This window comes from Leishmania infantum, chromosome 7, assembly GCF_000002875.2.
Source record: "Leishmania infantum JPCM5 genome chromosome 7".
In the NCBI taxonomy this organism is placed as follows: Eukaryota; Euglenozoa; class Kinetoplastea; order Trypanosomatida; family Trypanosomatidae; genus Leishmania; species Leishmania infantum.
Window position 1 is genome coordinate 520,958 of NC_009391.2, and position 25,787 is coordinate 546,744.

Sequence of the window (25,787 nt, forward strand, 5' to 3'; positions counted from 1 at the left end):
AGACGGAGCGGCTCACGCTGGTGCGCGCCTGGGTGTGCGTGTCCGTGCGACGACGGTGACGTTTGTGTGTGTGTGTGTGTGGATGCTCTCGTAAATGTTAAGCCCGATGATCCGTTCGGTCGTCCAAGTGTCTTTTTTTTTCATATAAAACTGTTTCTTCCTTTCGTAGTTTGTCTCTACGTCCTCCGCTGTTGCCTTGCTCGTATCGGCGTCTTCGCGCTTATCGGTGGTCGTTGTCGGTGACGTAGCTGTGACGTAGCAGCGGCAGCGAGGCGACCGGGCGTGCGCCGCGGCAGCGGCAGCGGAGAGAGAGGGATGTGCGCGTATGTGGCGTCTCTCTTGACGGTTAACCGATGAAGCGTCTAAAGAGGGAAGCGAGCCAAAAGACCATCAAGTCCAAATCCCACAGCGCTTCGCAAAGACGAGAGGCAGGGAGCGGTGCGCCGCACGGACCCGTTGGGGACCGCTCGCGACGGCCCATCCTGGACGTGCCAGCGATGCAGGATATGGGTGCGGGGCGTGCACGCTTCTGCGGCACCGTGTCCACTGCCCTTTTGCCTTCCTTGTCGTTTTTCTTTTTGTTTTGTCTTTGTGTGTTGCGTCGTGATGCGGCAGCAGGACCTCCGCATCGGCGTTCTCCGCTGTACTGTGCTGTGTTGCGCTGTGCTGTGCTGTGCGCGGCTCTCTTACACTCCCTCTTTTACGGGTGAGCCGTCCTCTTACGGCGTGCCGCTTGCCGCCTTCTCGTCGTCCCTCGCACAGGCACGCCTGCGTGTGTGTGTGTGTGTGTGCCGGAGGGCGATAGAGGACGTCGAGGGAGGGAGGAGGACATGGCAGGATGCGGGCGGCAGATGGAGAGGCGCAGTAACAGCCAGGCGGTGAGAGTGCAAGAACACCAAAACGCAAAAATCTGAAGAAGGGACGGCGCGGAGGCAGCGGCGGCAGTGGCAAGAGAGAACGGATGCGCAAGGAGCGGCAAGACTGCACGCTTTTTCCTTTCAAATCGCTACCTTCTCAAGGGGCCTGTTCACTGAACACGTGCCCGCCAGTCCGACTCCGTCGACGTGGCCGTGGGTGATGTCTATGCGTGGTTTGTTGTTGGCGTAGTTCATGCGCGCACTAAAGTCGAACACACAACCTCGGGAGAACAGCAGAGAGGGCGGAGAGGCTCGCGCAATTCACTGATGCGTGCGTGCGTGCGCGATGTGCGTGAAAGCGGAGGCTGATGGTCCTCTTTCAGAGCGCACGAAAGAGGGAAAAATGTGTGTGTGCGCGTGGTGGTGAGCGGTAAAGGAGGCGCGCAGGTCGACGCGCGAGGGGTGAGGCAATCGTGCCCGGTCATTGTGTGCCACGCCTATCTAACAGCACGTGTGTGGGTCTGTTTCAATAAGAGGCTTTGCGTGCCACTTGCGTCTGAAGCTCCCGGCCCCCCCCCCCCCACCGGTCCCTTCCCTCTGATGACAGCTCTCTACCGCAGATGGATTTGCCATCCACCCCACCTCCCTCTTCTGCGCTTGCTCTCTTTCGCGATGGGATAGACAGACCTACGCATACGCAGGCACGCAGACGCCGCTACGGTTCTCTTTCCTTCTCCTCTTGTGCAAGTTTCGGCATTTTTGTTAGACACGGCTGCCACACGCATCTTCGCACTCGTCTTATTCCAGTTGTCACTTGACTCTTCACCACCGAAGGTGCCAGTGCACATACACACACACACACACACACATACACACGGACACCGTTGCACCATCCCTACTCCCTCCCTCACGCTCTCCTCCCCACCATGATGCAGGAGTTCCACGCGTTCTCGGTGTCCCCAAACAAGGAGCACAAGCTAGAGATCCCGGCGGGGTGCGGCTTCCACCTCTCTGTCGTTTCGCTGCCGCGAGGCACCAACGGCAAGTCGACGGTTTACGTGTCGGCGGATGGCAAGTCGTACGCGCTGGCCTCTCTCGACTCTCAGCAGAACGTTCTTCAGGCACCTACCGACCTTATCTTCAACTACCAGCAGCAGGTCATCTTTTTCGCGAAGGGCTCGGCGACAGTGCACTGCGTCGGCTACCGCCAGGAACTGGATTTCAGCGACGACGACGATGCGCCTTTCGCCATGGAGAGCGGCAGCGATGACGACACCCGTGACGCTAAGAAGGCGGCGGTAAAGCTGCCGGCAGATGCCATCACGGATGCTGAGACGGCAAAGAGAAAACCCGCTGCTGCTGCGGCTGCCACCGAGAGCGTCTCCGAGGATGAAGAGGATGAGGATGAAGATGAGGAGCTGGCCGATAGCGCCGAGGAAGCGTCTGCAGATGCGGCGTCCGATGAAGGGAGCGACGGAGAAGAAATAGAGGAGGACGAGGACGAGGAAGAAGAAAATGATGAGGAGTACGACGACGATGACGAGATCGACAGCGACATTGCCAAGGAGCCGAGGGGGATGCAGGCCCGCCACGTTGACCCCACCGCCCCTTCTTCGGAGGACGAGGAGGATGGCACCGATGGCAACGATGACGAGGAGAGCGATGAAGAGATGGACAGTGATGACCTCGCCGCCATGGAAGAGGACGAGGAGGACGTCGATGACGATGACGACGAGGACATCGATGACGATGACAAGGAGGAGGCGGAGCCGCCAATGAAGGTGATACGCGCAGAGGGTCGTCCCAGCGGCGGCTCTCTGCAGAGTCGCCCGAGCGCTGGCGGCTCGCCGCAGGGCCTTAAGAAGAACGGTAGTGGTTCTTCGCAGGGCCGCCCTAACGGCCACTCCCCGCAGGGCCGCCCGAGCGCTGGCGGCTCGCCGCAGGGCCTCAAGAAGAACGGTAGTGGCTCTTCGCAGGGCCGCCCTAACGGCCACTCCCCGCAGGGCCGCCGCGGCTTCTGAGCGATCGCTGCCGCCAAAGTTAAGCGTCACACGGGCATTAAGGGAGGTGAAAGGCACCGGCGAACTCGCGGCACCGAAGGCGGCTGGGATGGAGGATGGGGAAGGCGTGCAAGGGCTTGACACTCGGCCTGTTCCTCCTCCTGTGCTCGGCCCCTCGGATTCCAGCCCTCCTCTTGCGTGCGTCTCGTGCCCTGTCTCATCCACAGAGCCCATCCCCTACCTCTCCCTGTTTCCGTGTGCCAGCCGCTGCCTCGGTCGGCGTCATCTTCCTCGTGTTGACCTCCTAACGTGTAATGTTCTAGGCTCTCCTTGCCTTTGTTCGTCTCCCGTTGTGGGTGCTGCGGTGGGGCTGTCTTGTTGTCTCTCTCTATAAGCTAACATGTTGAGCAAGCACTGGGGGGAGGCGGATATGCGTGCCCGCGCACCTCTTCATCTGTGGTGGAACAATTTAAGTGCCTGTGTCTCTGTGTGTGCCTGATGAGCGCTCGTGCTCTCTCGGTCCCGATCTCGCCGCATATCCACGTTGTTTCTCTCGCCTTCGCCTGCCGCTGCGTGTAGCACGACAGACGACAGCGAGAAAGAGAGGCGCGTGCCAGAGAGCGGGAAGAAGAGGGAGGGAGGGAGGGATGACGAGCACAAGGCCGCCGTCGAGGGTGGTAGCGTTGGGCTTCAGCGCATATATTGTTGCTGCCCGCCTGTCTGCTGCACCATGTGCACGGTCGGGCGTGTGAGCGCCCGCTGCCCGATGTGTGTCTCGGGTGCCACCGCGTATTCCATCTTGTTGTTGGTCAGAAGATGCTTAACCTTCCTGAGTTTGTCGTCGCCGCCTCTTCCCTTCACTCTCCCTAGTCGCGCATGCCGGGTGGGCGGGAGAGGGAGTCCGAGGGGGTGGGGGAGTGGGGAGCGCACGCTCCCCACACGATGGGTTGCCGTGCACTGCGAAAAGGACTCGAGTCTCACACGGACAGCACCACGACACGATCGCCCCACGCGGGGCGCAAAGAACAGCTCAACGGTGGCGGCAGACGACACATAGGATCACCTCCGCCGCTCTGTGGCGGCATGAGCGAAGCATAAAACATACGAACGAAAAGCGCGACAAGAACTGAAATCGGGGGTGAGTGGGTGGCTTCCTGATATGGCCCCTCGAAGGAATGAGTTAGGTTTGGGAGAGCGAGCCGCTCTGCATGATTTTGGCTCTGTGGGCGTGATGGAATAACGAGAAGCGACGGCGGAGGAGGAGAGGTTAGAGGGGGGAGGGGCAATGGTGTGGCGGGCCACACTGCTCCTCTACACACCCTCCTCCCACCCTCCTGCTGCTGCTGCTGTTGTTGTTCCGCCCCGCATAACAATACTTTGCTGTCTTCCTGTGCCGCTCGCTGCCAGCGTATCGCCCGTGTCTCTTGTCTACCGGCTCTCCTCTCCCTTTCTTCACCGGTTTATGCCGCCCTGCATGCTTCGCGTCGCAGGTCGTGGTCCCTCCGCCGCCTCGAAACCTACACAAAACGACACGCACAGGCGATCATGGCCGAGCTAGCTAACCCCAACCCCACCGTGTTCGAGCCCACGCATGACCCGCTCAAAGGCCGCACGGATGCGGAGCGCGTGGCTGAGGATGACGAGGACGCGGAGGACCCCATCGACGCATGGGAAGTGTTCGAAATAATCCGCCGCATCCGCGACCCTGAGCACCCCAACTCGCTCGAGCAGCTGAAAGTCGTCGAGCCCTCGCTCATCACCGTCGATTGGAAGAAGCGGCACATCCGTGTTCTCTTTACTCCGACGGTGCCGCACTGCAGCCTGACCACGCTGATTGGTCTGAGCATCCGTCTGCAGCTCGAGCGATCGCTACCCGAGTACACGAAGGTCGACATCTACGTCACCCCCGGCACCCATGAGCAGGAGGCGCAGGTGAACAAGCAGCTCAACGACAAGGAGCGCGTGGCGGCCGCGCTGGAAAACTGCAATCTGCTGAACGTGGTGGAGTCGTGCATAAACGAGTTTGATGAGTGACAAGACTACAACCCCTTCCTCGCGGCAGCGACGGTGTGATCATGGCTGCGGTTGTGGTGGCTGTTTGCGTGGCGGTTATTCGTCAGCCAGCCAGTAGGAGTTGTGCGACGGCTGTAGCGTCGCTTCTCTGTATGTGCTCTGTGATGGCCAGCGACTTCTGTGTGCGCGTGTACATTTTCCGTGCGCGCGTCTGTCTGGCACAGAGGGGGCGCGTGCCCGCGTGCCCGCGTATCTTGTTCCTGTGTGTGTGTGCCCTATCCAGTGCAAAGGTGAACACCCCCTGCCGCCGCCGCCGCTCGGCTTCTCAGACAAGAAAAAACGAAATGAGTCGTCTGAACGCCGTCGCCTCACGTGCCGGTGCCGCTGCCGGTGGGTCTGCAAGCACGTGCAGAGGCTGCCCCTGCACATGCTTGCACACTCTTCCCTCCCTTCTCAGTGCCTCGAGACACCGTGGAAAAGCATCTACTTACCTCCACCGCCACAGCGGTCGCATCGTCGCCCCCCTCCAAACAGTAGCCACCTGAGCACGGGCCGCCAGATAGTGCTTCCGTCTCTCTCTCTGTATGCGCCCGCTGTCCCCCTGCCACCCCACACACGTTCTCTCTCTGTCGGTCAGCGCAACCCTCCTTGACTGAATTCAGCGTACCCGCGCATCGTATGTTGAACGGGCTCACCGCCGCGGGCGCCGACTTCACTATCCCCAATCAGCTTAGGTATTGAGACACGCGTTTTCGAGCGAAGGTGGAGCGTGTGTGCGTGTTAGGGACGTGGGAGGGTGCTGTACATCCTGCCTCTCCCCCTCACAGCATGGACGGGGTCCAGTCTGCGCACGCCGTCGTCCTCTTCTGCCTTTTTGTTTTGTGCGCCATCACCCTCCTCTCGTTTCTTCGGCATGGTGTAGCACACAGATGCACCTCCCCCACCTTGCTGACACCCGAAGTCCGGACACACGCCTGCTCACCCACCACATATGTGTCTGCTCCCTCCTTCCTGTATTCATAGCCGTTGATCTGCAGTGCGATGAAGATGGATGAGTCAGCTGTCAAGCAATCCTCGCAGCGGACGAGTGACAGTACGTCTACCTCCCACGTTCTCTTAACCGACAACGACGATGACCACCGCCGCGACCATCATGTCCCTATCACCGTCCCGTCCAACAGAAGCAACTCAACCTCCACTCCGCCGCTGCTCTCGATGCGGTACAGCGGACGTGCGCTGTCTTCCTCGCACAGTCACGTCACCTACGGCGGGGACGCCTCGGCGCAGAAGCTGACGTCGACTTCATCAGCCTCGTCTCTCTTCACGTGCCTGAGCACTTCGCTTTCGGGCTCTGAGGCGTGCAAGGCCGCTGTCCTAGGCGATGCACGAGCCACGAGGGACACGGAAGGCATGACAACGCCGGACGCCGTCGGCGCTGCTGCCGCACAGGATGTATCATCGCCGCGGCGCAGCTCTGTAGCATGCCCCTTGACGGTGTCGACCACAGAGCACGTGGCGGTGCTCACCGCCCCCGAGAACGGCCAGGATGCGGAGGAGGTGCATAGTTGCGTGACATTGTCCTCCACGGCAACTTCTCCAGGAACGTCTCCTGTGGCAGCGGTGTTGCCGCCACTGCCACAGCAGCGGCGGGTGCTCCTGTCATCGTCCAGCAACGAACGCCAATACACGTCGCCGGCAACGGCACCGCATACAGAGGAGGCCGCGCAGCTCCTCTCCTGTAGCAGTTCTTCCCCCAGCATCATCACGGTGTTCACCCCGCCTGCGATGACGAGAGAGACCGCCGCCCACGCGCCGTTTTCCATGAGCCCGGCGCCGTCGAAACCTCCCGCCGGACCCTCGGCCGCGACGGCGACAGCCATGATGACGTGCCACGCCAGAGCATTGAGCGACGCCGAAAAGGAAGGCGTGGGACACGAAGCCCGTGCCCGGCCCTACATGCTGCTCGACTCGGACTGCGGTGGTAGATCCGCCGACTGTGCCGCCGGCACTCCGGCGGCGTCAACAGAAAGCGAGCAGCAGGGCCGCTCATTGCACGAGACAGAGACACGCGCATCGCCAGCGGACGGCCCGGTCTGCGACGTTGAAGAGGCTGAGGAGGCGGCGCCAGCAGCTCCGTCAGCCATCATCACGCCAGCGGCGGCGGAACGCGCGCTATCGAGTGAGCAGCGCTACGCTTTCCACGCGGCAGTAAAGGAGCACCGGAGTGTGTTTATCACTGGCGGCGCCGGCACCGGCAAGTCGCACCTGCTGCGCACCATTATTCGTGCCCTACCCTCCTCGTGCACTTTCGTCACCGCGACGACAGGCATTGCCGCTCTCAACCTCAGCGGCTCGACGCTGCACAGCTTCGTCGGCTGCGGCATCCCCAGTCGAAACAGCAAGGGCGACAGTCTGCTGAGCATCGTTCTCAGCAAGCAGCGGTGCGTGCGCAGCTGGCGCACTTGCCGCGTACTGATCATAGACGAAGTGTCTATGCTCGAGCCAAGCTTCTTCGACGTGGTCGACTACATCGCTCGACACGTGCGCAACCGCCCGCACGAGCCGTTCGGCGGCATTCAGCTCATCCTCTCGGGCGACTTCCTCCAGCTCCCACCGGTGTCGCGCGAACGGCGCGGCAGCAGCCCGCAGTTCTGCTTCGAGACGGAGGCGTGGTGGAGGGTGAACCCGAGGGTATGCCTGCTCTCAACGCCGTTCCGCCAACGCAGCCTGCGCTTCTTTGCCATCTTGAACGAGATGCGCGTCGGCGAGCTGCAGCCGGACTCGGTCGAGCTGCTCTACTCGATGGACACGACGGAGCGGGTGCACTTTGTGCGGCGCACGGACAGCGCCACAGATGTGAAGGTGGAGGACGACCACGGACCACCGGAGATGGTGCGAGTCGGCCTCAAGCGAGCGGCGGACGTGAGCGCCGAAGCGGCAGTACGCAGCGCAGCCGCCTGCAAGACGGAGATGTCGGCTACGAGTATGCGACGGACACGGCTGGAGCTCGTCAACGGCCTCGGGCGCGCCATGGATGCCCCGTTCGACGGCTACACAATCCTTCGTTCCACCCGCGCCGAGGTGGACGCGGAAAACGAACGGTACTACCGCCAGCTCAACACCGAGATCTTCATGTACCACGGCTTCCACACGGGCAAGGGTGACTTTCCGGATAGCTCACTGACAAGGATTGTGCACCTGCGCAAGGGCTGCCGTGTTATGCTCATCAAAAACTTCGACCCTCGGCTAGGGCTCGTCAACGGCAGCACCGGCACCATCACCGACTTCGTGAGCTTCGCCAACGGTTACCTCTTCAAGACGCAGGGCATCAGCGCCGACGACGCACGATCCATCTGCGTTGGGCGAGGCAAGATGATGGACCAGCGGCACACGATGTTGCCGGTTGTCGCCTTCGGGCTGCGCTGCGCTGATGGCACCGTGGCGACACGCGAGCTCGTTGTGGAGCCGCAGGAGTGGAAGGAGATGCTTGGGTCGCGCGAGGTGTCACGCTCTGTGCAGATCCCGCTCATCCTTGCCTATGCCATCACTATCCACAAGTCGCAAGGGATGTCGCTGACGCAGGTGGACATCGACTTCAAGAAGGTATTTGAGTCTGGCCAGTCGTACGTGGCGCTGTCGCGGTGCACTGATATGGAGAGCGTGCGGCTGCACGGATTCGATGCCCATCGCGTCAGCGCAAACCCCACCGCTCTCGCGTACTACAAGGCGCTGGCTCTGCAGCAAGAGCGGCTGCGGTGGCGTCGCACTCATGTGCCGCGGATGGTGGAGGCCGAGGAAGCCATGGAGGCGTTCAGCTGCACCCCGTATGGGTACGTGCTTCTCAACGAGGCCGAGACGCTGGCGCGACACGGGAGGGAGGATCGCGCGACCGGGTTCAGCACCAGCTTCAATAGTTTCGCGTCCACGTCCACGTCGTCCAGCCGCTCCCCGGCATCCGACGGGGATTGCCTCAAGCCGGAGGACTTCGACGACGAGAACTGGGCCGCCGTGAAGGTGGTGGGGAAAGAGCGGCCCGACGGCGGCGGCGAAGGATGCACGCAGAGGCGACGCGAAAAGCACCACCGGCACCGAGAAGGCCACGCATGCGCGGACGATCATAGCGCGGGGCGCACTCGCGCATATGCGCGTGACGGGCTCGACGGGGAGCCGAGTGACGGCAGCGACGATGACGGCGACGACATGAACGAGACAACGCGGCTAGACAAGCTGCGGCGCCGCATCGTGCCGCTGCTGACGACGGCGGCCATGGTGAAGCGCCTCGTCACACGTCAAGCAATGCCGCTACATCGCGTCCGTAACTCGCGCATCGTCGTCGACGCGCACGCGCTATTTCAGCTCGTGGCGGGGCCGGAGTCCGCAGCGGCGTTTGATGTGCTCTTTGGCCAGCAGGACAACATGATGAGGGTGCCGTTGTGCGTGCACACGCTCGTCACTGAGGCGGCGGCGTACCGGAGCTGCTCCGAGTCCCTCAGCCAGTCGGTGTCACCGCATCAGCCCGTGGACGGGTTACGCAGCAGCCGCGGCGACGCCCTCGTGGGCTACGACACCTGCAGAGGAAGCTTAGGTGGGGCGGGGTGCGAACCGTTCGATGCCCCGCTGCTCGCAGCCTCCCACGCGGCAGCCGAGGCTCTTGCGGTGATGGAGCGGGCGAAGCAGGACTTCATTCTCGACGTGCAGCGACCAGAGCAAACATGCGCGCTGCCGGCGGCGGACCCTGGCTGGCTGCGGTTCACAGTGGTGCTGCCGCTGCTCCGCCATCGACAGGCGAAGGCCCGAACGAAGGACGGGCCCGGTGTCGATGCTGCGAGTGACGCGGGCGGTGCGTGCCGCGAGGTGGACTTCATCCTCAACCGCGACCCCCGCGAGATTCTCCACCACCGCGCCATCCTCGAGTATGCCATGTACTTGCAGGCCTCCTTCGGCGAAGACGTCGTTATCTGCACGGACTCCGTCCTACTGGCCGCGTACGCCTTTGCGTGGCGGCTGCGCGTCGCGTCGATAGACTACTTGTGCGGCGATAACAGCGGTGCCGATGGCGTGGCTACTTGATGGGGCTGATGGGCTGGGGACAGAAAGGTCATGCGGTACAGAGTGCCCAGCACGCAGACGAACACATGCGGGGCGCGGAGCACAGCTAGCGGATAATGTGAGGCCAGCGAGCGACGTTGGCCTCAGAAATGCCTCCGACGAAGTCAGAAAGCCACTGACCGCGCATGTGTCTCAGTGTGGGGTCTCTGCTTGTTTGATTGTGGGCGTCGTTCCCTTTTCTTTGTTTGTCTTCTGCGCAGACTGCCATGTGTCTCTCTCTCTCACACACACACACAGCGAAGCATTCGTACGGATCTACCAACACCACCGCAGCACCGCACGTGGCAAGGCAACCGTTCCACTCTAGCGCGCAGGCTGATGATGGGTCTTGCACCGGACCGCATCGACATCACAACCGTCGCCTCCTCATTCTCGCGGCGCTATAGCACTTTAGCTCGCACGGGTTCTCTGCTGATGAATGCCCTTCTCACCCTGTCGCCGCTCTGCTGGTGCGCTGAGCAACGTAAAGCCACTGGAAGACAGAGGCCAACAAGAGGAGGGTGGCCGATGTGTCAAGCACATGCCCTCCCCTCCTTTGCATACGGTGCATCAACGCAGCTTGTCGGTGTCGACTCAGGGACGCTGTTCTGGTCCTCTGCGCGTTCCTTCTCTCACTACAGCGACAACCGTTTTTCGTTGGTGTGCGCACGTGATTGTACACGGCAACGTCGCCATGACCTCCACTACATCACCATCAACACCTTCTCTTCGGGCACACAACAATGATGACCACGTGCACCCGCACCTGCCCGGAGCAGGGTAGACTCCCCCTCCTTCTTCGCTGTCCTTCCCTCTATTCTACTTGGCTGCTCCTCCTCGCGGATATCCTGTCGAGGGTGACGCTGACATCGACACCGAAACGAAGGTGGCAGTCCCCCTTCTTTTCCCGCCAACCTCCCTTCCCCTCCACCAACCGCACACCCAACTATCCGCCACCACCAACACGACCATGCCCACCTCGTCTTGGCAGGCGGCGCATCTGCTCATTAAGCACAGCGGCAGCCGCAACCCTGTGTCGCGCCGCACCGGGCAGCCAACCACCATATCGTACGAGGAAGCCGTCACGGAGCTGCAGAAGTGGCGCCAATCAATCGAAGAAGGTAGGGTGACCTTCGAGGAGGCCGCGCGACAGCGCAGCGACTGCAGCAGCTACGCCCGCGGCGGCGACTTGGGCGTCTTCGGCCCTGGGGAGATGATGAAGTCATTTGAGGATGCCACGAAGTCTCTCGAGGTGGGGCATGTGAGCGGCATTGTTGTGACTGACAGCGGCGTGCACATCATCAAGCGCATAGCCTGAAGCGGAAACACTTCCCTGTTAGAGTGAGAGAGTGGTCTGGGTGGATTGTAGCATGGTTTTAACCCAGGCGAAGGCTGGGAGGAGAGTAGAGGTGAAGTGGACGGCGGGCGGGCGAGTGCACAGCTGCCACTGATGTGTTTGAACCCCTGTAAAAGAAGAAGGTTCAGAAGGGCACAAGCTCTTCACCCTGTAAGCAGCCCTCCTCGCTTCATCTCTGTATGCGTACGCGTGGGTCTCTCTCTCTTAGCTCTCCTTCTCGTCGCTACCCGTGCACAAAATTGTCGATGCCTTTGTTCCTCTTGTGAGCAGTGCCTACCCGACGGCCTTGGGGGGGGGGGCTGCACACACACCCCTCTCCGCGCGTGGCACTGCAGGGCACAGTGTGTCCACTCTCTGTCTGGGAGGAAGCCGAGCAGACCCCCTATTCCTGCCCATGCCGAGCCACCTGTGGGTGGTAGCAGGGCCAAGCACCGACGACGCCGGGGAGGCCAGGGCGATGCACCGCTACTTGTGCCCAGCGGTTAGACCCTGGACGGCGTGGCGTCGGAGCGACCTGCGACAGTGAACACGCCCGTGCCATCCATGCGATAGGCCGCGTGCCAGCGCGACTCGGACGCATGTCACCCTCGGCCTTCGCACCGCCTACTGGTGCGGGGAGAGCCCGCGTGTCACACCCCGAGGGGGTTGGGGGTGGGGAAGGCGCCAGGGGTGGCGACCCGCGAGGCGGGGGCTTGCGAGCAGGTAGCGTGTGAGGCCCAGGCCCTGCTCAGGTGACTGAGTCGGCGCGGTGCTGCAACTCGCGTGTGTGTGCGGCTGCTTCGCACAACGCGGATGGTTGGGTGGGGGGCCTGTGCTCGGTGAGTGTGTGTGTGTGGGGGGGGGAGGGTGGCGTTGAGTGGAGCTCGCGTTGCACGGCAGCGAAGTGGGCACGCTAGAAATGAGAAGAAAACATGCCGTCCTATCGTCATATTGCGCCGCTCAATGCGATGTCGCGGAACTGACAACGGCGCTGGTGTATACCCACGCTAACGCACAATTGCGCACATATCGTTGTGCCCGCCTCGCTCTGTCTTACCTCCGCCTCTCCAGCCATCACTCCTGCGGATCCGTCGCCTCGCCTCTGCCTCTCTCACGCATCACATGCATGGTGTCATCGACCCCTCCCCCAGGGGGTTTTATCCGTTGTTTCTCATGCCCACTGTCCTTCCTTCAACGCTCCCCCACGGCCGCATCTCAGTTTTTCTTTCCCTGCAACAAATTATTCTCTGTTATCATCCCCACTCCCTTCCTTCGCTCTCGGCTGTCATCTGTGACGTCCTGCGTTGCGCGCTGCCACCATGCTGTGCCCCGGCTGCCGTGAGGAACTCGTGGCAGTGTGCCGGTTTTGGCCGTGTGTACACTCTCTGCTCAGACGTCTTCGATGACGAAGCGCGCTCGCCGCCGTGTTGTGTGCGTCTTTCGTGGCTTCGCGCCGGCGTTTAGAAAGAGAAGGACTGGCACGCCTTGTGCTGACGTCGGCGCTGCGCTCGCATGCCTGCGCACAACCCACGTCCTCTCGTTACTGCCCGCCGCCTTCTCGCTCTCCTTGTCTTCCTCCGTCCCCCCTCACATGCGTATAACGTGGTGTCTGGAGTGTGTCCCACGCTCACGCCCTTTCTCTTCACGGACTTGATGGAATAGGGGAAGACTCCCTCGCACCACAGCGTTTTTCGTGGCCTGCGGAGCCCGGCGCCTGCTCGGCCGATGCGCTCTACGGCGGCAGCGACACCGACCGCGGCGCAAGCGGCACGTATTCTGTCACTGGAGCAAAAGCTGCAGGCGTTGCCGACAGAACAAGACCACTACCGTCGCCACTATGAGGAGCCGGAGGGAGTCTGTTGGGATGTGCTGGACGACTTGGCGGAGAACGAAGGACGCGGTGCGCATGACTCAACGGGAATAGGGCCGCCGTCTGCTGAAGATGGCGCCCCTTTGCTGGATGCGTCGTCGTCGCCGCCATCGCGACTGGCATCGCCCGCGACGGCACCGCGTGCGAGTGCGGGAAGGCACGGGCTGGGCTACCCGGTCTCAGCTTCCCATGATGGGCCACACTCGCACCCATCTCTGTGTAGCGACGCGACACCCGCGGGAGTTTCAAGTCGGAGAGCAACCCAACGTCATTTGAGCGACCACCCTCCGCCGTCCCGGCGCACCACGATATCATCGTCAAGGCCAGACCCGCGCTTGCGGTGTTCTGGTGAGGCGGACGTACTCTCGCCGCAAGAGACGCAGCTGCTGCTTAGACGTCTGCGTAGATTGCATCAATGGATGGGCGATCTGGTCACCGGCGTGTCGGCAGCCACGTCGTCAGGATGTGCGGACGTCGGCTGTAGGGGTGATGGCGCCCTACGCGACCCCTCTGCAACGGCCACAGAGGTGATTGCTAATGTGTGCCCATGTAGCGACTCGAGTGCGGCTTGCTCAGCCTTCCCGCTCTCAGCGCGTGAGTCGCCGCTGAAGCGTGTCACGGCGCTCAGGCTGCATCGCGTGGTAGATGACCTGTTCATGCTCTTCACACAGCTGCAGGCGACGCTGACGGACGTTGTGTGGTGCACCAGCCACCCTCCTGCGCTCTCCACCCCGGTCCGCACGCATCTCGCCCATGACGTGGAGGTGGAGCGGCTGCGAGCCATTAACCAGCAGCTGCGGCGTACCCTCCGGGGCTACGAGCAGTCGCACCAGACTGCCAGTGAGGCACCGGCGCCACGGCCCTACGATAGCATCAAAGCATCTCGTCGTGCAGCGCCGCCGCTATCGTCACCACCGCCACCTGCGGGCTATGCAGCCTCCCATGAGTCTGGCCTGTTCATTGCCCTTCGTCGACGGTGAGCGTAACCACGCCGCGCCATGCCCCCCCCCAATTCACGTCTTCTGCCGCCTCCTTTTTCTCGCTCGTCTGTCTCGTGGTGTCTGATTTCCTGTTCACGTGTCTGCAGCGGCGCTACGTGAGCGCAGACGCCGGTGCGCCCGAAGAGAAAGCGAAAAGTACTCCCGTGACGCCTCGTGACCCTGTGGTACGCCGGTGCTCGTCCTGTGCACCTCTCCTGTGCGGTATTCTCAGCCTCCCTCTGCGTATGCTGTTGCGCTTGATTCGCTATGCAACGCTACTTGCGCCTCCATTATACTCTCCCTTTCACTTCTCGGTATCGGTCGCTCTGCTTGTGCGACACACCGCCTCGCGTGCGCGCGCACACACACACTCCACACCGCTGCCCGTGTGCCCTCATGGGGGACTGGTACCGACTAGGTTTGTACCACCACCGTCTTCTTCACTGTGCGCTCTGCACAGACAATGCGGTGTGCGACGCGCATCAGCCGCTCCCTGCTCAACGGCGCTGATCGAGGCGCGGGAAGCCCATGGCGTGGCACGTCCATTGTCCGTGCCGTCGGCGCCATCCACGGCCTTCAAGTGGGGACCTTGGACATCACCGGCGTCTCGGCGGGGCTACAATGCACCCTGAGCACGTCGAGCTTCTTTTCTGTCGACGACGGCGGCGGCCCTGCAGCGCCGCTGTTGCCATCAGAACCGGCAGAGCTGCACGCACCGGGTGTCGCGGAACAACCGGGAATGCCAAGGAAGGGTTGTGTGTACACCGTGCACGTGGTGGGCCCCGCCGCGTTCGTCGCCGCCGTCGCTGAGGTGCTTGGCGACGACGTCCTCGTCGACCTTGCTGGGAGGTATCATGTGGAGCCGTACGCCTACTGGCGATCCGGCAAGCATCAGTGCCCCACCGTGCGTCTTTCATACGATCGACTGCGCCGTACTGAGGACTCGCTCCGCATCCTGCGCGCTCCCGACAACACGGTGGCGAGGCAGCGACGTCTCTATCATGCCATCTTTGCCGCTTCGCAGCCGGGACGTTGGCCGTCCCGTCATGCGGGAGGGAGAGGCACGTGCCCGTGAGCCGAGAGACACCGAGAGGCGAAGACAGCCCTGCAGGCGCCTCTTTCTGGATAGTTTTTCAGCACGCGCCTGCCTTGTGTTGGTGTGCACCCACCACACGCGGCCCTGTGAGAGCCTATACGGGCTCTCCGCATGCCGAACGCGTGCATGTGCATGCGGATACTTGCGTCACACGAAAGGAAGGAGCGCGGCGCAGAGCACGCGCGCATCATCATCAGCCGGCAAAGTTGTTTTTCAATGAAGCGGCCTCTGCTGAGCGGCGGCTGTCGCCCCTTGCCACTGCACCATCGCTTCCCCACTTCCTGCGCTACGTTGCGCATAGCTGCTACTTTCGGTGGCGTTGCGCCGCACCGTGACAGCTGTGGCGACACCGTACAGTGGCTGAGACGCGTGCCTCCAATGGCTCTCCCTCTCACCTCTCTGTGTGGAGGCGCTGGTGAGCGCAGTGGCGGTGCATACATCGTCATGCTGTGTCTGCACATGTACACGTATGCATATATATATATATGTGTGTGTGTGCGAGTGCTCTGCTCGAGCTTCCCCCCTCTGTCTCTACGGTTTTGCCTCTTCCCTTCACTTCGTTTCCGCCGCTCCGCGGCTCGCTCGTGCGCGCTCGTGCACGGGTGCGGGCTTTGCTGATGCGCGTTGGCTACCCCCCCCCACACACACACATGCGCCAACCGGACAGCTCTGAGAAGGGGCAGGGGGCACAGGGGCACATCACAGCCGCTCGACACAACGGCGCGCACATCAACGCCTCCCCTCCCACCGCCGGTGGGCCGTCTCGCTTCCTCCATTTCCGCTTTTCTCCAGCTTTTGCAGCGCGCCATGCCGCCGACTCGGAGCCGTCCAGTCGCCCATCTCATGACGAGCACCCCACCGCCACTGGACGTCAACTTTGGAAGCTACCTCCCGCCCCGTCCGGTGACGTCCCCCATGCGCCGGGGCTTTCGCGGTGGATCTTCTTCTCGCGCCCACATACTGCACGGTGACGGTTTGACGACCGCAGCGGAAGCAGGAAGGAACTCTAAGCAAGCCAATGCTGGGCCTCTGACGGGCAGCACATCGTCGCCCGCTTGCAACTCCTTCCCCTTTCCACCAAGCCGTGCGGAGCACTCCGCCACCACCTCTGGTCGCGCTTCCGCAGCGCCAGCACCTCCACTCCACGGAGGTGCGGCACCGCCATCGATGATGAGGTGCAGTAATGGAAGCGGCCTTGCTGCTCCTTCTAGCGCCTCCCCACGCTCACACGAGGGGTGCCTGCCGTCCTGGAAGAGGTGTAGCGGTGCTTCTAGTTCCTTTGTGGAGGATCGGGTGCGGTGCCTAGCGCACCCCGTAGGCGTGGCATCACTGTTGCCGGCGCCCTTGCAGCGCATCCTCGCCAATGTGCTGCGCATTCTCCAGCAAGAACGCGCGCAGCTGAAAGGGCAGCGCCCGTGTCGGCGGCACTCCCGGTCGCTTGGCACCGGCGTCGACGCAGAGGTCACCGAGTGCATTGTGGATGCTGCGCAGGCGCCGTCATTGGTGGCTGCCGCAGACATTTTTTCCGCCTTTGTTACTGCACACCCGATGGACGGGCTCACGCTGTTCTCCTCTCCAGTTGTGCTGGCTGGTGCAGCGCTCGCTGAGGTCGTCACGCTTGGCCAGATCGAGTCGTGCGCCATACCCATGCCAGAACTATTGTCTTTTCTTGACGCAGCCATCAGCGTAGGCCACCCGGGTGCGATGCACTCTGTGGCCGTCTGCCTGCGCGATGGCACAGCGGGCCTGCAGCGAGATGCAACATCGAGCGAGACGTGGTTGCGATGCGCTGCCTCGTCAGGCTACCTTCCTGCCATGCATGAGCTCGGCGAGACCTACGAGCGTGGCGCACCCGCGTCTTCCAAGCTGCCGGCGGAGGCGGCCGAAGACGCCGCGGACTGGGGCGAGGCGATGCGGTGGTATCGACAGGCGGCAGAGGCCGGGTACCCACCATCGCAGCTAAACTTGGGTAAGCTTCTCCTTGCAGCGACTGAGCACGCCCAAAGCGATTGCTCCGCCGCTGCGCCACAGGTGGTGCATCTTTTCACGGAGGCCACGCGCTGGCTTCACGCGTGCGCTGCAACCGGCGTAGAGGAGGCAGTGCGCCTTGTGAAGCGCATCGAGGAGCAAGGTGCGCGCTAAGGGACCCTGCTGTGCACTCGGTAGGATCGGTGGGGGGACTACCATGGAGTTTCATGTGTATATATATGTAGAGAGAGAGGTGCAACGGACGTGCTCATTATGGCTGTCTGTCCGCCATCATCTCGATCTCGGTCTCTCCGCCCTGCTCGCTGCATCATCTTCCTCTTGGCGTATTGTTCGTGGTGGTGCGTGCCCCTCTACCTGGCAGCTAACGGAGGCGTGCTTGCACGCGACGAGGGGGGATGACGCATGGCGAGAGGAGAGCGCCAAGCACGATGTGTACTCAAGGGCTATGATGGCATACGCGCATACGTGTGGGCGTGCTTGTCTTTGCGTGACTGGCTGCCGCAATTTCACGTCTCGCGTGCCCTCAAAGCAGGCTCATTACTGCCTCTTGTTCTTCGTTGCCCACCTTTCCTTCCGTAACGCAGACGCGTACCGACGCTCGCTCGCTTCTCCAGTTTGAAGTGGGCCGCACACACGAGCGCAGACCACATGTGGGCCGTGTTCACCGCTCCTTCGCCCTCTTGAAGACCTCAGAGCGCTGTGGCTGCTCATTTGCCTTCCTGCGGAACTCAGCGCCAGCACAGCCCTTGTGTGGCGCTCTGCCCCGCTCTGCGCCAAGTTAGCTCTCTCTTCTCCCCTCTCCCCTCTCCTCTCCTCTACGACTTCTCCGTGCGCATTTCGGCAGTACTTGAATCCCTCTGTCCCCCCCCCCGCCCCACACCTCAACGTGGGTGGTAGCCTCCGAGACTTCCTTCAAGTCTCGTTGGTGCCTTTTTTTTCTTCGATTCCGGTGCGGCTCTTCTTGCTGCCGGCGTCAGCGCCCGTTCTTGCCCTTGCTCTCCCTCTGTGCCCGTACGAGTAAGCAGGCCATTCGCTTCGATCCTCCCCGCACGCATCTCACGTGCGTCGGTGCTGCCACTGTTGTTCCCCTGCGGCTTCTTCCTGTACTTATCGATCTCTCGTAGGCCACGCCGAGCACACCCTCGTTACCAGCGATGCCGACCGAGAACATCGTTGGGAACACCATGATCCGGCAGCTCCGGCTCCTGCGGCGCCGTGAGTGGTACACCTGGATCACTGTGTGGCCCTTCACGGTGCTCTACGTCGTCTCCGTCGTCCTCTACCTCTACCCCGAGCTCGTCTGGGACCGTGTGACGTACCTGGTGCATCAGACGTACATCGACTTCTTTCACGCCATCTGCTTTCCCATTTTCGTCTTCCTTCACTCCTTCCTCTCCCTCTTCACGATTTGGTCCGTGCGGTTTCGCGCTCGCATCATTTATCGACCTGTGGCGATGGAGCAGCTAACAGAGGCGACGGATGCCCTGGTGGAGACGCACCTGCACAAGGGCGAGTCGGAGATCGTGCCGCTGCACCAGGAGGGTGAAGACGGTCAGCCGCCGTGTTTTGTGTTCCAGCAGCGTAAGTGGAAGCTGGACGGGCGTGAAGGTATCTTCGTGAAGCCGCGCTTCCCCACGAAGCACAGCTTCTCCTACTATATTCACTGGGAGGGCCTCGACAAGGAGGCGGACCGCACGAAGCAGGTGGACACGTACGGGCTCAACAAGATGGAGGTGGTCATCCCCGAGTTCCAGGACCTCTTCGTCGACCATGCCCTCTCCCCGTTCTTCGTGTTTCAAATGTTTTGCGTGCTGCTCTGGTGCCTCGACGAGTACTGGTACTACTCCCTCTTCACCGGCTTCATGATGGTGGGCATGGAGTGCACGACGGTCTACCAGCGCATCCGCAACATGCGCACGCTCCGCGACATGGCGGAGGTGCCAGTACGCGACATCGACGTCATGCGTGGCGGCAAGCGCGTCACGATCAAGACCGACGCCCTGTTGCCGCTGGATATCATCGTGGTGCCGAGCAACGCCCCGTGCCCGGTTGACGCGTTGCTGGTGAAAGGCACTGCAGTGGTGAACGAGGCGACTCTGACAGGCGAGTCGACGCCGCAGCTTAAGGAAGCGCCGGATGACGTGGATGTAGCCCTCAGCGTCAAGAAGCACGCGCGGCACATGCTGTTCTCCGGCACGCAGATTCTGCTGAGCAACGGCCCTCACGAGACCTCCGAGGAGGGCGCGCACAGCCGCGACAGGAGCAAGGCACTCGCCGTCGTGCTGAAGACGGGCTTCGAGACGAAGCAAGGCAAGCTGCTGCGTACCATCCTGCACAGCCAGGGCCGGGTCAGCGAGAACAGCGGCGAGGCCTTTGGTTTCATTGGCGTGCTCGTGGTCTTCGCGCTGGCAGCCAGCGGCTACCTGCTGAAGCGTGGTCTCGCAGATCCGCACCGCAGCCGGTGGAAGCTCTTCCTGTCCTGCGTGCAGATCATCACTTCCGTGGTGCCGCCGGAGCTTCCGATGGAGCTGTCGCTGGCCGTCAACACGACTCTGCTTGCGCTGACGAAGCTGCAGGTGTTCTGCACGGAGCCGTTCCGCATCCCGTACGCTGGAAAAGTAGACACGTGCTGCTTCGACAAGACCGGCACTCTCACCACGGACGAGATGCTCTTCGGCGGTGTGGACATGATTGATGGCAAGGGGCTGCTGAACAAACTCAAGGCGATTCCGAAGTACTCGGAGATGGTGCTGGCCACGTGCCACTCCCTCGTCTACCTCGACGAAGAGACGCTGGCCGGAGATGAGATGGAGAAGGCCGCCATCACCGCCCTGGGCTACCGCATCGACAGCGAGGACAACATTCTCTACGACCCCAAACCGGCCAGGGATGAGGACAAGGAGGGGCAGGCGAAGGCCAAGAAAGGGACCGCGGCGCCGCAGAAGATGTACAAGGTTCTCCTGCGCTTTCCTTTCCTCGCCACGCTGCGCCGCATGGCCTGCGTCGTCTCCGCCTCAGATGGCAAGTACATCGTCGCCAAGGGCTCGCCGGAGTCCATCGCTGCCCTGTGCGAGTCTCTCCCCGAAGACTGCCTGAAAATCGCCGAGGAGACGGCGGCCAAGGGGTACCGCGTCATCGCCCTTGCGTATCGCTCGCTGACAGATGCGGAGCGGGCGTCGAAGGAGACCATTCTTGCGCTGCGCCGCGAGAACGTCGAGAAGGGGCTGCGGTTCGCCGGTCTCGCTGTGTATGTTTGCCCGCTAAAGAAGGACGCCAAGGAGACGATCGAAAATTTGGAAGGTGGCAGCCACCGCTGTGTCATCATCACCGGCGACAGCGTGCAGACGGCTATCTCGGTCGGCAAGGACGTGTCGATGCTGTTGTGCAAACGCCAGCTGGTGGCGAAGGACGCGGCAGGTGGCGGAGTAGAGTGGGTGGACTCGGTGTCGAGCGTCGTGCAGCCGGGGACGTCCCAGGACATCATCGCCAACACTTTTCAACGCAGCCGTCGCAAGCTGGCGCCGCGCGAAAACGAGTGGGACCTCTGCGTGAACGCGGAGACGATCAGCCCTGAGTCGATGCAGCACATCGTAGAGACGTACAACGAGCATGTCACCATCTGGGCTCGCTGCGCTCCGACGCAGAAGGAGGAAATCGTCACAGACCTCAAGAAGAAGAACCACATCGTCATGATGGCCGGCGACGGCACGAACGACGTTGGTGCGCTCAAGCAGGCACATGCCGGCATTGCCGTGCTGAACTCGGCCTCTGTCGCTCCCAAGGCGGAGAACAAGGAGCTGGTGGTTGGCCCGCAGCCGCACAACGAGCCGGATGTGCCGGCCGATCTGAAGGTGCCGCCGAATTTCAAGTTCACCGTCGTGCCTCCCGAACCGCCGGTGGGGACGCCGTTCATGCAGATGATGAGGTGGAAGATGCTGGAGGCGAAGCGCAAGGTGGAGATCAAGCAGATCACGGCGTGGAACAAACAGTTGAAGGAGGCGGAAAAGGCCAAGGCAGACAAGAAGGCGGCCGCGCCGCCACCGCCGTTGAATGGCACCGGCGACTCGGACTTCCTGATGGAGTCCCTCTTCAACTCGGATGACGAGAATATGGGCGGCCCGCCGATGATCAAGCTTGGCGACGCGTCCATCGCGGCGCCGTTCACGTGCCGCTCCAAAGCGCTCACCTCCGTGTGCGACATCATCCGGCTTGGCCGCACGACGCTTGTGACGACGCACATGATGTACAAGATCCTCGCCCTGAACTGCCTTACGCAGGCGTACTCCATGTCGGTGCTGCACTGCGCTGGCGTGAAGTTTGGCGAGAAGCAGATGATCTTGGCCGGCATCATCTTGTCTGTGTGCTTTCTCTTCATGTCTCGCAGCAAGCCGCTGACGCACCTGTGCCGCCAGCGGCCTGTCACGAAAGTGTTCCACCCGTACATGATCTGCACAGTCTTCTTCCAGTTTGCGCTGCACCTATACTGCATGATGAAGACGTCGTGGATGGTGGCGGAGGTGGACGCGGCGACCATGAGTGACATGAGGAAGAACTACCAGGATGTCGAGTTCAAGCCGACGCTGCTGAACTCCACCATGTTCCTCCTTACCACCCTCATCTCCGGCGTCACGTTCGCGGTGAACTACCGCGGCGAGCCATTCATGCAGGGCATACGCAAAAACCGCCCCATGCTCATTGCCCTCATCATCCTCGGCTTCGTCGTCTTCTGCTTCGCCTCCGAGGCGAGCCCGGAGTTCAACGAGGAGTTCGAAATCACCGCCTTTCCCACCGAGGAGTTCCGCACGCGCTTCACGCAGCTCCTCTTGCTCGACGCCGTGGGCTGCTTTGTGATTGAGAAGGCTTCTCTGATGCTCTTCACGGACTACTGAGCAGTGAGGGATCCACCACACGATGCCAGGGTGTTGTGGCTGGCAGAGAAAGGAAAGGCGAATGGGGGTAGGCTTCTGCAGTGGATGTTGTGCGGAGTACTCGAGCGGTGGATAGGTAAGTTCGGGCTCGCAATTCGGAGAGCTTCACGCTGCAGTGGCCGGTGCAACACAGGTCGTCGCAGAGGTTGCGGTCACACGAGTAGTGCAGTCCGTCGCCTCCACCCACCCTTCCCTCTCCTTGTAAGAGGCTCTCTGTGAGCGCCTTACTCGCTGTGCTGAGTGGATTCGGAACACGTGCATGGATGGATCGATCGGTGGCTCTTCTACTTGAGTTCGTGCTGTTTCTCTCTTTCTCCTTGCGCGGTTCTGCGTGTCTGCGTCTCCGTAAGTGTGTGCGTGTGTGTGTGTGTGTGTGTGTGTGGGGTTCTCGATGCGGCGTGCGGAGGCACACCGACATAGGCATTCAAAGACGCGCCACTGTATGCCTTGCTTTCCGGGCACGCCTGTGGGCCCGCGTGCGTCATCGCGCCCCTCCTCACCTTTTTCATATCTCATTCTGTGGTTGTATCGGTTTTTGATCTGTGGTCGTCTGCTGCTCGCCTGGAGGTGTGCGTGTATGTGGTGTGTGATGGCCTCTCTCTCTCCTCCTCCTCTGGTGATTGAATGGGTGCGCGTGCGTGCGCCAGTGACGTTGTGTTTTGAGGCGCTCGCGCCTCGCTTCTCGTTGCTTGACGGTTGCGGAGGGGGGGGGGGGAGTAGGCTTCGCTTTAAGTGTGGTTGTGGTGGTGCTGCGCCATCTGCGTATGTGGGGGGCGTGAGGGGGGGGGGCGGGGTGTGATGATGGCGACAAGGGATATGGGCAGCGCCATATAATGGGGGATCGAGCGGACATCCTTACTGGTGTCCTCTCTGTCTTCCCGCTCGTTCATCACTCAGTGCCTCTACAACTGCTACTTTCTCGCGCTTTCTCTCTTTCCCTCGTCGTCATTGCCAGCTGCGGCACTATCTTTAGGTCGGTGTTGACCGCTGCCTCGCTGTCTATGGTTGTTCTCTTCGGTGTTGTGTCTCTGTGGTGTAACTCATCTTAATACTGTAACCTACTCCGGCGCTCTTCTACTCGCTTGCCGCGCGTCTGCGCGTGCAAGAGCTATGCGTGACGCGTGCGCCAAAGAGAGTCGGAGGGAGTGACACACCGCCTCCATCGTCCCCGGCTGCGCCCGTCCCCCACTTCTTTTTTTTTCGCGCGTGCGTGGCTTGGAAAGTCCCCGTGGCGAAGCGCACAGATCGTTGGAGAAACATTCGCACTCAACGCACGCACGCGTGCAGGGCGCACAGCGTCTCTGTCGGTAGACCTGCATCGTCGAGGCGCCCTCCGTGCGTGGGGACAGTATAGCCGTTTGCGTGTGTGTTGGTCGTGATCGAGATTCGCTTTCAAACGTGGGGTGACAAGGGATGGTGCTGACCGGCATGGACTCGGTCGTCTCTCCGGTCCTCTAGCCCCCACCCCCTTCCTCTCCACTCTCTCCTTCCCTCTCGCGTCGCATTTCATGCTCTCGTTCTCTTTTTGGCGCGCCTCAGCCATGCGCTCCACAGAACGTGCTTGCGCACGCCTGTCGCACGAGACGTGGCCGACGCTCCTGATTACATCATCCCAACAAGCGCGTTCTCTACTTCTGTCTGTCCTTGGCCTTGCCTATTCCCTCGCTTTCTTGCCGTTGTACACCCAGCGCACGTGGTTCCTGCGGTGCCGCGTGTCACGCTCGGCGAACTTGCACGCGCGCTGCACACAACCGCGCAGCCTCGTAACGCATCCCGTGGCGTGCCCGCTCTCTAGAGAGCGCTGCCTCTCCTTTTCTCGTTTGGTACGCGTAGTGTGAGCCCCACGATCATGTCATCGCCTACAGCGACGCCTGCAGCGACGCCGATAGCGAACGCCGGAGAGGAGCGCCCGCCATTGGCGGCACCAGTCCCCACCGAAGACGGCCTTCTGCCTGCGGCGGCGGCCACGAATGCCGTCGCCAATGACAACGACCTCACCACCCTCTCCACTCAGGTCTACCTGGAGCGCACGGTGCTGGGGGTGCTGGCGCTTGCTCTGGAGGACGTGTGCCGAGTGCGACCACCGAATCCCGTAGACTACCTCGGCAGCTATCTTCTCCGTAGATCGACCGCGAACAACACCGTCGAGGTGTCCTACGAGGACACCGTTCCCAAGGCCGTACCGACTACCGACGAGTGAGGTGGTCGTGAGGCGTGGCGGAGGGGGTGGCGTGTCTTCCGTCCCGTGTACGTCTACCGGTGGCGGTGTCGTCCTCTTGGATGCTTCACTGAGGGCACCTTCCCCTCTGCTTTCTTTTGCGCTCACTGAGCCGCGACTGCCGCTCTGCTCGCCGCGGCGTGCGACCGCCCATGAAAGCCGAGATGCAGCGGTGGGCTTAGGGTGCAGGGCGGACGAAGGGGTTTGTGCTTCCCTTCTTGCTTGTAGGGACGCGAGCTTGGCGTGCACGCTTTTGAGGATAACGATGTACACTGACTTTCCAAACTGGAAGGGCGAGGCAGAGAGAGAGGCCTGAAAAGCGGACCACGAAGGGTCAAGGAGAGGGGTGAAGATGCGCTCGACGTGGTGGTATAACATGCCTCGCTCACGACCTCCTCGGCTCTCAGCTTTCCCGCATGCGTGTGTTGTTTTTCTTCGCTCTCCTGGCCTCGACTCCGTTTTGGGCGATGCCGCGAGCTACGAAACGATGCGCAGGATAACGACACTCGCTGCACGCGTAATGCCACGGGAACAGATTCATGCTGCACGCATACCCACCGCAAGATACGCGGTGGGGCTGTCCACTGACAACACGTTTGCTTGTGGCGATCTCTCCCCGCACCCCGTACTCCGCCCCCCACCGAGCGCGTGCTAACCGGCACGCACGCGCTCCCTCTGTCATTCTCCTGTTTCGACTCTTTTCCCTCTTATAAACACACACACACACACGTATGCGCATGCACAGGCCTCTGTATACATCCCTGTTATCCCTCGCCTTTCTCTTGCTTCGGTCGCCTGCCTTGCTCGCCCCGTCTCCCTTTTATCCGTTCGGTGCCGGCGCCACGTAGGCCCAGGCACACGCGGACATACGCACGTGCAACTTGATCGTGTGCAACCATGTGGCAGACTGTCGTGCAGCGATATCGACTCCAGCCCACGTCCCTCGCAACCTTCCTAGAGTCAAACTGCATGGTAGCTAAGCCGCCCACGGCGGCGCTGCATAGCGGCTCGAACCTTGTCGTCGCTGAAACCAACAGCCTCAGCATCTTCGAAAATCTAGCGGCGGAAGAGTCGCTCATTCGCGGTCTTTCGCTCGACACGAAGCAGCGTCTACTCCTCTTCTACGTCAACCGCCCTTGCGTCGTGGTAGGACGCAACCAGAACATCTTTCAGGAGGTGTCGCTGCGACGGGCGGCGGCCGACGGCGTTTGCCTGGCGCGCCGCGCCTCTGGCGGCGGCGCCGTTTTCCACGACGAGGGCAACCTCTGCTTCTCTTTTCTTACCCACCGCACTTGCTATGCTCCAGAGAAGACGATCCAGCTGGTGCGCCTCGGGCTCTGTGCAAGCTACGCAATCGACCCGGCACGATTGACCACGACAGGGCGGCACGACCTGTTCCTGGACGGCAGGAA

The 25,787-nt window shown here is 61.8% G+C and overlaps 8 protein-coding genes across 8 annotated transcripts; all 8 read left to right on the forward strand.

Annotated features, from left to right (window-relative positions):
* Positions 1-1,783: 1,783 nt before the first annotated feature.
* Positions 1,784-2,878, forward strand: LINJ_07_1150 (RNA binding protein-like protein; the record flags this gene model as incomplete). Its single annotated transcript, XM_001463278.1, has 1 exon — positions 1,784-2,878. The coding sequence occupies one exon, from the start codon at positions 1,784-1,786 to the stop codon at positions 2,876-2,878; it is 1,095 nt and encodes a 364-aa protein (XP_001463315.1).
* A 1,524-nt stretch (positions 2,879-4,402) lies between these two features.
* LINJ_07_1160 (conserved hypothetical protein) lies at positions 4,403-4,891 on the forward strand (the record flags this gene model as incomplete). Its single annotated transcript, XM_001463279.1, has 1 exon — positions 4,403-4,891. The coding sequence occupies one exon, from the start codon at positions 4,403-4,405 to the stop codon at positions 4,889-4,891; it is 489 nt and encodes a 162-aa protein (XP_001463316.1).
* A 1,389-nt stretch (positions 4,892-6,280) lies between these two features.
* On the forward strand, positions 6,281-9,940 carry LINJ_07_1170 (putative DNA repair and recombination protein,mitochondrial precursor; the record flags this gene model as incomplete). Its single annotated transcript, XM_001463280.2, has 1 exon — positions 6,281-9,940. The coding sequence occupies one exon, from the start codon at positions 6,281-6,283 to the stop codon at positions 9,938-9,940; it is 3,660 nt and encodes a 1,219-aa protein (XP_001463317.2).
* A 988-nt stretch (positions 9,941-10,928) lies between these two features.
* On the forward strand, positions 10,929-11,276 carry PIN1 (putative PPIase; the record flags this gene model as incomplete). Its single annotated transcript, XM_001463281.1, has 1 exon — positions 10,929-11,276. One exon carries the CDS (start codon positions 10,929-10,931, stop codon positions 11,274-11,276), a length of 348 nt encoding a protein of 115 aa, XP_001463318.1.
* A 3,331-nt stretch (positions 11,277-14,607) lies between these two features.
* On the forward strand, positions 14,608-15,219 carry LINJ_07_1190 (conserved hypothetical protein; the record flags this gene model as incomplete). The annotated part of the gene is made up of 1 exon (XM_003392181.1): positions 14,608-15,219. One exon carries the CDS (start codon positions 14,608-14,610, stop codon positions 15,217-15,219), a length of 612 nt encoding a protein of 203 aa, XP_003392229.1.
* A 1,188-nt stretch (positions 15,220-16,407) lies between these two features.
* LINJ_07_1200 (conserved hypothetical protein) lies at positions 16,408-17,382 on the forward strand (the record flags this gene model as incomplete). The annotated part of the gene is made up of 1 exon (XM_001463283.1): positions 16,408-17,382. The coding sequence occupies one exon, from the start codon at positions 16,408-16,410 to the stop codon at positions 17,380-17,382; it is 975 nt and encodes a 324-aa protein (XP_001463320.1).
* Positions 17,383-18,383: 1,001 nt separating this feature from the next.
* LINJ_07_1210 (putative cation-transporting ATPase) lies at positions 18,384-22,118 on the forward strand (the record flags this gene model as incomplete). Its single annotated transcript, XM_001463284.1, has 1 exon — positions 18,384-22,118. One exon carries the CDS (start codon positions 18,384-18,386, stop codon positions 22,116-22,118), a length of 3,735 nt encoding a protein of 1,244 aa, XP_001463321.1.
* A 1,888-nt stretch (positions 22,119-24,006) lies between these two features.
* On the forward strand, positions 24,007-24,357 carry LINJ_07_1220 (conserved hypothetical protein; the record flags this gene model as incomplete). The annotated part of the gene is made up of 1 exon (XM_001463285.1): positions 24,007-24,357. One exon carries the CDS (start codon positions 24,007-24,009, stop codon positions 24,355-24,357), a length of 351 nt encoding a protein of 116 aa, XP_001463322.1.
* Between the last annotated feature and the right edge of the window lie 1,430 nt (positions 24,358-25,787).